A 12268-nucleotide genomic window follows, 5' to 3' on the forward strand; every position below is an offset into this window, starting at 1 on the left:
GTTTCCCTTACCTGTTTGATTGCTTTTTCTTGTTTTTCTTGTTTTTCTTGGGTATCTTTGAGAGATTTATTTATTTCGTCTACCTTTTTGTTTGTCATCTCCATTTCTTTATGGCAGTTTTTTACCTCCTGTTTAAGGTCCTCTATTATTTTCATAAAGTACTGTTTAATGTCGGTTTCTTCTATATCTTCTGGGGTAGGGTGTTCAATTCTTGTTGTTTCGGGATGTCTGGCTTGTGGTGATGTCATGTTGCCTTTCATGTTGTTGGAGGAGCTCCTGCATTGGCGCCTGCCCATCTCTTCCCCAAAGAACGATGGATCCTCCTGCAGACTGTCAGGTCCCCTTGCAGGCCAAGCAGCTCTCAGACAAAGGCCTACCTTGCTCCGGGCAGTCAAATGAAGGAGGGGACCTCCCACCGGCCTGGGTGCACTCAATTCCAGGTCCCCAGAGCCCAAACAGGCTGAGCTGTGGGATTTTGTGGCCCCAAAGACGGGAGGATGAGGCAGGGGGAGGGGGGGAGGATTCTGGGTGCAAGCTGGGAAGGGACAGGAAGAGAGAGGCAGTATCAGGGGAGAATAACCCCTGCAGGAAGAGCAGGAAGTGTGCTGGTGGCAGGGGGAGTTGTGGAGAGTCGGTGGTCCCTCTCCGGCCGCGGTTCGGGCACTCACTCCTCACTCACCCCAGAGAACGATGGATCCTCCTGCACACTGTCAGGTCCCCTTGCAGGCCAAGCAGCTCTCAGACAAAGGCCTACCTTGCTCCGGGCAGTCAAATGAAGGAGGGGACCTCCCACCGGCCTGGGTGCACTCAATTCCAGGTCCCCAGAGCCCAAACAGGCTGAGCTGTGGGATTTTGTGGCCCCAAAGACGGGAGGATGAGGCAGGGGGAGGGGGGGAGGATTCTGGGTGCAAGCTGGGAAGGGACAGGAAGAGAGAGCAATATTTTCCTTCTGGTTGTCAGTCATTTTCACTGTAATAACTAAGTAATTCATTTTCCTCTTTAAAAATATCCAACAACGGGGAAAGCAGCAGCACCAGATCCAAGATGGCGGCCAGCAGGAGGCTGATGAAGGAGCTTGAAGAGATCCGCAAATGTGGAATGAAAAATTTCCATAGCATCCAGGTTGATGAAGCTAATTTGTTGACTTGGCAAGGGCTTATTGTTCCTGACAACCCTCCATATGACAAGGGGGCCTTCAGAATTGAAATCAACTTTCCAGCAGAGTATCCATTCAAACCACCCAAGATCACATTTAAAACCAAGATCTACCACCCTAACATTGATGAGAAGGGGCAGGTCTGTCTGCCGGTAATTAGTGCTGAAAACTGGAAGCCAGCCACCAAAACCGACCAAGTAATCCAGTCCCTCATAGCACTGGTGAACGACCACCAGCCTGAGCACCCACTCCGGGCTGACCTAGCTGAAGAATACTCTAAGGACCGTAAAAAATTCTGTTAGAATGCTGAAGAGTTTACAAAGAAATATGGGGAAAAGCAACCTGTGGACTAAAATCTGCCATGAGTGATTCCAGCAAGTTTGAGCAGAGCCCCCGAGCAGTGCATTCAGATACCCCACAAAGCAGGACTCTGTGGAAAATTGACACGTGCCACCACCTGGCGTCCACTTGTGGCAGTTACTAACTTTCTACAGTTTTCTTAATCAAAAGTGGTCTAGGTAACCTGTAAAGAAGGATTAAAAAATTCAGATGTTCTAAAAAAAAATCCAACAACAGTATTCATTGGTCTTTTACTGGATACCATTTGTTAATTGATGTATGGGCTGTTCTTATACTAAGAATTCTTATTTATGTCATGTGTATTCCCACATTTTTCCCTTATTTTATTTGTAAATATTTTAGATTTTATTAACATGTAGATAAATAGATATTCTATCAATATGTTTATGTTTTAGGCTTTAGACTTTAATGACATGTTTAGAAAGACTGTCCCATCCTCTGAAATGTGTTATAAATACCCACTAAATATCCCCCAAAGAATCCCAAACTTAGTTTTAAGTAAATGTAGGATTTCTGTATGTGTATTTTAAGATTTAACATTTAACTAATGAAAACTTTCCAAACACCAAACAGAAGTTTGCTTGATGCTCCATTAAAATCAACATGAACAACAATGACTTCCAACAGTGCTTTGCCACATCGGTAAGACCCCTTTCACATTGGTTCACTCCACCTCACCACAAGAAAAGTCCAGGGGAACTGAACGTGATGGGGAAAGCGGCAGGGGGCAGAGCCAAGAATGTGCCAGTTTCATCTCATTGGCCTTCTGTTGCTCAGGGTGTTCCTAGCTGTAAGTGTCACCTGTTGCAGGAAACACGGATACTACCAGAAAATTAACAACTGTGGAAGGAAGGACTGAAGGGAGAAAATAGTAGTCATTGCTCTTTCTCAAAATATGCGCTGGTGAAGAAGTCAGCTCTTAGGACTCTCAAAACAATTAAGTAGAAACACCCACTTAATCGTCACAAATGTAATGTATGAATTCAATGGGAGAGAAAGAATATTCAAAGTGATTTATATCCACATTAACCAGAAATACACACACACACACACACACACACAGAGAGAGAGAGAGAGAGAGAGAGAGAGAGAGAGAGAGAGAGAGAGAGAGAGAGAGAGAGAGAGAGAGATTGGTATTTTTGCTAAATCTGGTGGTTTCAATGAGAATGCCCCCATAGGCTCAGATGTTTGAGTACTTGGTTCCCAGTTGGTGGAACCGTTTGGGATGGATTAGGAGGTGTGTTCATTGTTGCAGGAGGTGTGTCACTGGGGCAGGCTTTGTAAATATCATTTCCTGGCATGACAATGAATACAGCTATAGCTATAGCAGCAGGGAGGTAAACTTCGTGACCTACACAGCCTCCAAGGAACAAGAAGTCCTGGAACACACAGCACAAGAAGAGAAGAGGAAGAGAGAGGACCTTGGCTGCTGAGGAGTCCCTGTCCTACCTCAACCCCCAACACTGAGCATCTTCCCTCACAGTTTCCATCCTAGACCCCCCAGAAGAATGAGAGGGGCTTAGGGAACCCTACTCTCTTGAATACCATCCATAATGTTTGGTGCCCTCCCCAATCTAGAAAATGTAAAGTGAAATCTCTTTCATTCATATTGATAAATATCCATGGGATAATGCTTTTTGTAATTTTTTAACTCAAATTATGTGACAAAAATTAGCATATGTTAAACCAAGTATTGCTGGAAGCATTCCAACTATTATCTTAGTTAATAAGCACAATAAACCCTCAAAATATTACATTCATTTTATACAAGAAGAAACGGAAGCTGTTTTAAGAAGTGATCACAGATTTGTAGAGCCTGTATTTGACACCAGGGCATCTGCCCCCAGAGCCTTCGTTCTGTAGAGCAGCCAACACAGCTGCTTTCATAAGAACTTAGGGAAGCAAACCTCAGTCAGTCGTTTGGTGACATTGAACACCTCACCTTTGCCTGGTGTGAATAATTTAAAAAAATAAAGCATGCTATAATGAGGGGGGTGCAGAGGGATGGAGGGAAGGGAGGCAGAGAGAGAGTAAGAGGGGGTAGGGAAATTAGTAGTGATTCCAGACTACAAAATAACTCATTATGAGTTGTCTGAGCTTTTTCCTAATATGGTTGAGACACAGCTCAATATGATGACTGAGTGACATGCCTGCTGGCTTTACCCAAGGCTGTGACCTAAAGCAAGATACCCTTACATTTATTTGTACAACTGCTCCTCTGCAAACTGCAATACACTAGAAAATTAAGTTACCTCCCTGGACACAGAGAATCAGCCTTGAGCATCCTGTCTAACTCTTCAGCAGACAGGAATATTTACAGATACAAGTTCTCCCATCTCAACAATTTGGAGCCAAGAATGTGAGTCAAAATATTTGACTGATGTGCGTTTCTATTTGTTATTAATACATTTGCTTCTGTTAATACTTCCTTTTCTGAAGGACTAGTCCAGACTGAAGAATGAGCCACTGTTCATGCATGACTCCAGATGGCAAAAAGAACCATGTTCAGGGTAAAACAAAGCCATCTGTGGTGGTCCCTGTTTCCTTCCTGTAGACTGATGCTTCCTTTTTTCTTTTCTTCTTCTTTTTATTTTTGTACTATGATTGAACCTGGGGCCTTGTGTGCTGTAAGAAAGCACAGAGCTATATCTTCAGTCCTAAAATTATCCTTTTAATGGTAAAGAATTAAAACATGTAAACGTATTTCTTCTCCCCTGGCTATCTTCATCAAAACAAACATATGTAACCTACAGAAGTTGTTCATTTATATGTACTTTTTTACTTTTTGATGAATTTTCATGACCACACATCTGATTCTCTTTCAAAGGCAAGATGTAGTGATAGCAAATTATAATTTTAGCAATTCTATATCAATTTCTTTTCATAGAAAAGCTGAGAATCTCCTTGTGGGCTTCAACATAATTTTTCTTCCAACTGATTTCTATGAAGACCTGAAAATGAAGAGTGGAGGATGGAATTATTAATTCCTGGTTCTTTACCAGTGTAGTGGAACTGTCATTGCTGAGAAAAGCTCAGGGGACACAGTTCATACAGAAACTGACACTTGGAAAACCAAGGTTGTAGACAGAAGCTGCTCATTTGTTCCCGGCAGCTTAAACCTGAAATAATCATACAGAAACTATATTATTTAAATCACTGTTTGGCCAATCACTTACGCATATTGCTAACTAGCTCTTACATCTAGAATTAACCTATTTCCATTATTTTATATTTTACCACAAGGGTTGTGGCCTACCAGCAAAATTCCAGCTGGCAGCTTACATCTTTCTCCTTTGTCAGCTCCATGGCTTCTCCTGACTCCACCTTCTTTCTCCCAGCATTCAGTTTAGTCCTCCCCATACTCCTCGCTCTATTACAGGCCCAAACAGCTTCTTTATTAACCAGCGGTATTCGTAGCATACAGAGGGGGATCCCACATCACCTCCCCTTTTCTGTCTAAATAAAAAGGAAGGTTTTAACTTTAACACAGTAAAATTACATATAACAAAACAGGTATCAAGCAAGAATTACAGTTACAATACATATAAATATATATTATATAGTTTATCTTTTATTGTAACTAAGGAAAACTATAATTATAACTATCTATTCTTCAACTCCATCTAAGACCCCAGAAGGATATAATATTACCTAAGTTAACAGGAAGTCCATTATAAGCAACTTCCAAAACTCTAGAATTGACAGAGACATTGCGCTGCCTGAACAGTCACCCAAAGTTCTTCTGTAACATTGGGGTATCCATCTTCAGCCTACGGGCCCATCCAACAGACTTTTCCATGAAGCAGGAAATTTCAAAGACAGTTCTGCCTATATTGGCAGTTTGTCAGTCACTTTCTTCTGTGTCCTGCAGAATGTTTGGCAGACACTTTCATGAAGCAGGAACCCCAAAGGATTATTTCACCTTTATGTAAGTTTAGCAGTTATTTCTCTGTGGATCCTGTGTGTCCAGTTTATATAGCATAACATCAAGCAGTCCAGGCAAGAGTAGTTTCTTGCACAAATGGCTAACTAACTCCATAAGGAGCCTCTTCGATGCCCATCATCCTCTTGAAGTAGATTGGTGCTTCTAGAAGCAGATGTGTCTCATTGTCATGAAAAGTCCTAAGTTATAATATTTTAAATGCCATTTTGGAAGATCTTTGAAAGCTTTGAAGAATCCTTATCTAACTGAAATATGTTTCTATATATCTAGAAAACCTAATTAACATGACTACAAATTTGACCATTAGAGATGATTATCTATTAGCCTATATTTCTTAATTACACATTACATTTTAAATGAACTACACAATCACAATACCTTAATCAAGAGGAGAAATATATATACAACAAAATTGCCCTAAAATTTGTATCAGTAGACCAAGATCCATATCAATACAAATTGTTCATATCTATATCACAAGGCAAAGTGGACAATCACTCAGATTACACTTTAAGGAGTGTGGAAGATGGCTCAGCTAGAAAAATGTTTGATGTATGAGCATGAGGATCTGATTTCAGACCCTCAACACCCAAGAGAAAGGCAGAAGTGCCAGCATATGTCTCTAATTTCAGTACTGGAGAGGCAGAAATATGAGGATCCTTGGAGCTTGCTGGCCAGGCAGTTTAGCCAATCATTGACCTCCAAGTTCAGCAAGAGACCCACTCAAAAAGTAATGTGGAGGGAATGGAGAGATGGTTCACTGTTCTATCAGAAGACACAGGTTTGGTTCCTAGCATTCATATAGTGGCTCAGAGGCATCTCTAATTCCAGTCCCAGGGGATCTAACACCACTTCTGGCCTCTGCTGGCACACACACAGACACACAGACACACACATACACACACACATATGGTGCACATATACACAAGGAGGCACACATGTACACAAATAAAATCTAAAAGATCAGGAAGGTACAATCAAGGAAGGCACTCAACATCAACCTCTTTTTTCCACATTCACACACACACACACACACACACACACACACACACACATAGGTATACCTGCACACTCATGCACACAAAAACACACACACACACAAGCGTGTACACACACATAAATTCTCACACACACAAAAATTAAACTGAATGTTGGGTCAGTGAATGACTAGATGAATTAATGAAGTAGAACTAAGATTCTTTAATCTATCTCCTGACTTCTCTTGGCTCCTGAGAAAACATATTACCTTGTCACTTTGGCAGCCTACGGTACAGGACAAGATTTTTTCCAACTATGCATTCAATAGAGGGTTAATATCCAAAATATATAAAGAACTTAAAAAAAAAACTCTAGGCATCAAGAAACCAAATAACCCAATTTAAAATGGGGTATTTATCTAAATAGAAAAACATCTCAAAAGAGAAAACTCAGATGGCTGAGAAAAAAATTAACAAAATGTTCAACATCCTAAGCCATTAGGGAAATGAAAAACAAAACTACTTTGGGATTTCATCTTACACCTGGCAGAATGCCTAAGATCAATAAAACAAGTGACAGCTTGAGAATGTAGAGGAAGAGGAGAGAACCTTAACCCATAACTGCTGGGACTGCAAACCGGTCCAGCCACTATGGAAATCAGTGTGGCGGTTCCTTAGGAAGATGGGAATCAGTCTACCCCAAGATCTAGCCATACCACACTTGGGCATATATCCAAAAGGCAGTTCTTTCTACCACAGAGATATTTGCTCAACCACATTCATTACTGCTGTGTCCGTAAGACCCAGAAATTAGGGAGCTGGAGAGATGGCTCAGTGGTCAAGAGCACTGACTGCTCTTCCAGAGAACCTGGCTGAGCACCCACATGGGCCACTCATAGCTTTCCGTCACCCTAGTTCCTGTGTGGGAGATCCAACACCCTCACACAAACATGCACGCAGGCAAAACACCAACACACATAAAATAAAAATAAGTAATAACAAGAAATTATAAACAATCCAGATGGCCCTCAGCAGAAGAATGAATAAAGAAAATATGGTAAATTTATACAATGAAATGTTTTATCTGTTAAAAAGTAAAATTCTCAGGTTAATGAATGGAATTATTTAAAACAAAATGAAGCAAAAGCATCCTGCATGAGGTATCCCAGACCATAAAGACAAGAAGAGAGAGACTTGAGGCCCACTCCACGAGATGGAACCCGTAACACACACTGCTTGACTGACCAAGAACCAGAGACTAGTCATCCCAGTAACATAAATAAAATCAATTACTACTGTTAAAAAAAAGTAGCAGTAAAATCACTCTGAATGATTCCACTATACTCATAAATCAGTGCCTATTCATCCATCATCAGAGAAGCTTCCTCCTGTCGCAGATGGGAACCAATACAGAGAAACACAGCCAGACATTACGCAGAGAGTGAGAGACCTTGGAACACAGTCCAAATTGAAATGTTTCCATGAAAACCCTCCTTTCTCAGGGAGCCCACGTGGAAGAGGAAGCAGAGTGTAAGAGCCAGAGGGGATGGAAGTGTGTTTGTTTTCTAATGAAGGACAGACAAGGAGTGGATCTGGATGGGGGGGGGGGACTGGGAGGAATTGAGGGAGGGGAAATAATAACAGGATATATTATGTGAGAAAAAAATCTGCACTCAATAAAAAAAAACAAAATAGAGATAAAGAGACAGAAAAAGAAAAGAAAGAGCATAGAATAGGGTTGACATAAGAATGGCTAAGAATGTCTGAAAATTGATGACAAACACAGACCACAGAAGTGAACCCCAAGTAAGATATCCTCTCTCTCTCTCTCTCTCTCTCTCTCTCTCTCTCTCTCTCTCTCTCTCTCTCTCTCTCTCTCTCTCTCTCTCTCTCCTTTCTCTCTGTCTCTCTCCTTTCACACACACACATGCGCACGCACACACACACACACACGCACACACGTGAGCCCATGCAGGCACACACAGTAGTTATTTCCTATTCAAACTATAGAAGATAAGCAACAGAACATCTTGAACGGAAGTAAGTGGAGTGCCTTATTTGTAAGAGGTGGGAGGCTAAGAAGTGTGTCACACTGCTCTTCTGGAGTGATGCTACAGGAAGACAAGACAGATAGCAATGATACAATTAAAACTTGCCAGCATGGAACTCAGCACCAGTGAAGTGGTCCTTTAGAAAGAGAAGCTTTGTCAGACTAATGGAAATTGGGGCAATTTGTCATTTCGAAAGTTCTTCAGAGGGCAGTAAAATTACACAGACTGAGAACTTGGGTTTGTACAAAGAATGGATGGGTCTTAGATAAAAACATACAAAATTAAAATGAATCATTTTCTTACACTTATCTGAAGGAAAAGTATATTCAAAACAATAATGCCACTATTGTATTTAATAATTATCACTCGTAAATAAGAGAAATGAATAATAGCAATGTTCCAAGACATCAGAGGAAGAAGCTAGGCTATCATTGCTTTGAGATATTTAGACCACTTTTGAAGCCCATTAGCGTTCTTTGGGAGTAAAATTTGGTTAGCTGTAGATGAATATCTTTACAGCCTGGGTGGTACCTAACGCAGTTTAAAGAGGACAGTTGATATGCAGTGTGGTTTGGGTTATATCTATCCCCACACACATTTTTTATGATGAAGCCCTAACTCTCAGCCCATCTGAATTTCAGTGTTTTGAAGAAAGGGCCCTTAAAGAGGTAAGTGAAAATGAGTGCACTGCATGAACTCTGAGCCAACCCGAATGATGCTCTCATGTGAGGAAGAAATTCAGACACAAGGATCCTCGGGACATGTGTGTGTACAGAGAGGAAACTCCAATTGAGGGCCCAGCAAGTGGGTGGCTGCCTGGAACAAAAACGCTTGACTTTGAAGCTTCCAGAAATGTGAGAAAAAAGTACGCTGTTATATCATATATCACACTCAGTTTTCAACAGAAAAGTATAAAGCATGCTAAAAGGAAAGCAAAAACCAAATGAACAAAAAACACAAAGCAAAACAACAGTCTGAAGAAACCCAGCAAACACCAGAGCCACATGCAGTGTGGTTGGGAAAATTGTCTGGAATGAGATGGACGTGGCTACCCAGTAGCCTCATGAGTACACTAAAAAACACTAAGTTACATTCTTTAAAAGGGTGACTTTTTTTGGTTGTGATTTATCCCAAGATTATTTTAAAAGACATATATTTATTGATAATTCTTTCTAGTGTAGTTTCTATACCTCATATGGTCTTCCAGCTTGAGAAAAAAAAACTAATGGATTACAATGAACTTACTAATTTGTAACCAATGAACAATAGATTTTTGTAATTATGGTTCTCTTCTTATTTTTTGCCACCCACAACATTAACAATAAAGAATAATCATGTTTGTTTTTTTCTCAATAAATACACACTTGATATTCTCCTCATGTAAGAAATTGCACTATTTTCCATGATATCAAAATGAATTTGACAACCCCTCCTAACTTAGCAAAAAAAAACAAGGATTTGCATAAACAAGTAACTGTAAAATATGCATGCTGGAGGCAGAGGCAGGCGGATCTCTGAGTTCGAGGCCAGCCTGGTCTACAAGAGCTAGCTCCAGGACAGGCTCTAGAAACTACAGGGAAACCCTGTCTCGAAAAACCAAAAAAAAAAAAAAAAATACCAATGTCCTACTGAGTACAGTGAAGTTCGAGGTCTCAGGAGAACACTTCTAGATGGGGTGATTCAAGAGGGCTTTAAGCTAGAGGTGGCATTTTAGTTGAGGCTTTACTTGTTTACTTGACAAATATTGACGTTCTTTTTTACATTCAAGTTCTGTGCCAGATGCCAGGAGAGGAAAATTTGTATCAAATGTTCTCTCATCACACTATCTGATAAAGACTGGGGGTATGTATGTGAAAACAGATATGTATGTGCATTTATGAAGGTATATATGCATGCATGTATGGCCAAGGTAAAGTGATGGGAACAACTCTGAAAAATAGGTAGATTTCAGCAAAAAGTATAGACCTGTTCAACATCTTCAGAAAACCTTTTAGAAAAAAAGTCCAAGTGACAAAATGTGGACTCTGGGGTCCTTGTGATCAGGCTTCTGACTAAGGTCCTAGGAGACTTCCTCCACGTGTTATTACATTTATACTTCATGTCCTTCATTCCAGTTGTCCTGTGCTTACCACTTTTCCCTCATAAACTATTTAATCTAGCCACGCATCCATTTGAGTATGAATTGACAGTATACTACCTGCAAGGCGAGAAATAGGGAACATAGCATTGACCAGTCTAATAATTCCAACTTCTGTGTTTACATTCTCTAGGACAAAGGTATAGACAACTGCACTATCCTTCTTATTCCATATACACAGATGCCTATGTGTACTAATGAGGGAGTTGAGTCCTTCATTCCTTTAAGGACTTTGGTTGTGTGTACAGGAAATAGCAAGTACTCTTGCCTTGCCACATGTGTGACAGAGGAAGGAAGATAGGCCCTTGTAACCTTCAGGGCCTTGAAGCTTAGTGATGTTCCTAAGCACACCCCAGGATTTCCCCTGAGGAGAAAGGGTAAGTTGCTTCATTTTATGGACTCTGTCACTAAGACGTGCAAACCCATCTGAATTCTGGCTATAACATACTCTCGTGGCATTCTTTGAGTCACTTATTGAGTAAACTATAGTTTTGAATGATTTTTCAGAGCAATTGGAGACTCTGAAGCAGATGTAACTTTGTGCAAGCTGATCTGGATCATGTAACTCAGCACACCAAGCAGCACTTGAAACAGCGGGTCAGAATGTTCACACGGTAGCAAATAAAAATGGCGTAACAATACCCTCAGGAGTTTGGAGAAGCCAGTCTCTGTTGATAAGTATTATTCTTTTGGGGGAAGTGCTGGCCTTGCTCCTGTGCCCTTGGAACTGAAAACCTGAGACATTAGGTGAGCATGTGATTGATCTAAGATGTTACTTGGTTTATGGGGCAACAGCGCTGTAAGCAGGATATACAAGATCACTTCAAGCAGTTTCTGGAGATACAAATAGCGTGTGACTCAGACATCCAAACCACTTACCTCTGCTGTAGTTACATGTCTTTCCCTGTCCTGTTCCTTTCCCTGTCCTGTTCCCTGTAGCAGCATGGAGAATTTCCCAAGACGTGTGACTAAACATGCCTAGTTTCCAAGTAGTTCTTCATACCCAGTTGGTACTGCATTTCAGCATTTTAGCATACTCATGGCCTTAAAGAACCAAGTAGAAAGGAGATTCTCCATGTGAACATTAGAATTTTGTGTCTAGCTGTCCACTCAGATTGGAAGAAGGCATGACCAAGAGAGTTATCTACACTGGTCTATAAATAGCAGGAAATAGTTTGGTTAGCCAGAGACTATGGTAAATGTATGAAAAGTTATATAGAAATTAGTAAAATTTAGAAATTGATAGTGTTTGGGAAAGAAGGATGTCATGATTTGATGAGAATGGTCCCTACAGGCTTATAGTTTTGAATACTTGTCCCCCAGTTGTTGCATCTGTTTGGGAAGGGTTAGGAGTTGTGTCCTTGCTGGAGGAGGAGTGACATTGGGGGTAGGCTTTGAAGCTTCAGAAGATGCCATTTTTTTTCTCTCTCTCCGTTCCCCTTTTCCTTCCCCCACTTCTTCCTCTCCTTCTCTGCCTTGTGCTTAGGAATCAGAATGTAAGTTCTCAGCTTCGCTCTAGCACCATGCTACCTGCTTGCCACCATGACTCCTGCCAGGATAGTCACAGACTCTAACCCTCTGAGACTGTAAGCCCCAGATAAACTCTTTCTTCTCTAAGTTGCCTGGGCCTTGGTGTCTTATCAC

The 12268-nt window shown here is 40.9% G+C and overlaps 1 protein-coding gene across 1 annotated transcript; it reads left to right on the plus strand.

The window, feature by feature from the left end:
* The first annotated feature begins 1044 nt into the window (after positions 1 to 1044).
* LOC119802572 (ubiquitin-conjugating enzyme E2 L3-like) lies at positions 1045 to 1492 on the plus strand. The gene has a single exon (XM_038313575.1). It carries the CDS (start codon positions 1045 to 1047, stop codon positions 1456 to 1458), a length of 414 nt encoding a protein of 137 aa, XP_038169503.1. The 3' UTR covers positions 1459 to 1492.
* Positions 1493 to 12268: the final 10776 nt, after the last annotated feature.

This window comes from Arvicola amphibius, chromosome 1 (genome assembly GCF_903992535.2).
Source record: "Arvicola amphibius chromosome 1, mArvAmp1.2, whole genome shotgun sequence".
Classification (NCBI taxonomy): Eukaryota; Metazoa; Chordata; class Mammalia; order Rodentia; family Cricetidae; genus Arvicola; species Arvicola amphibius.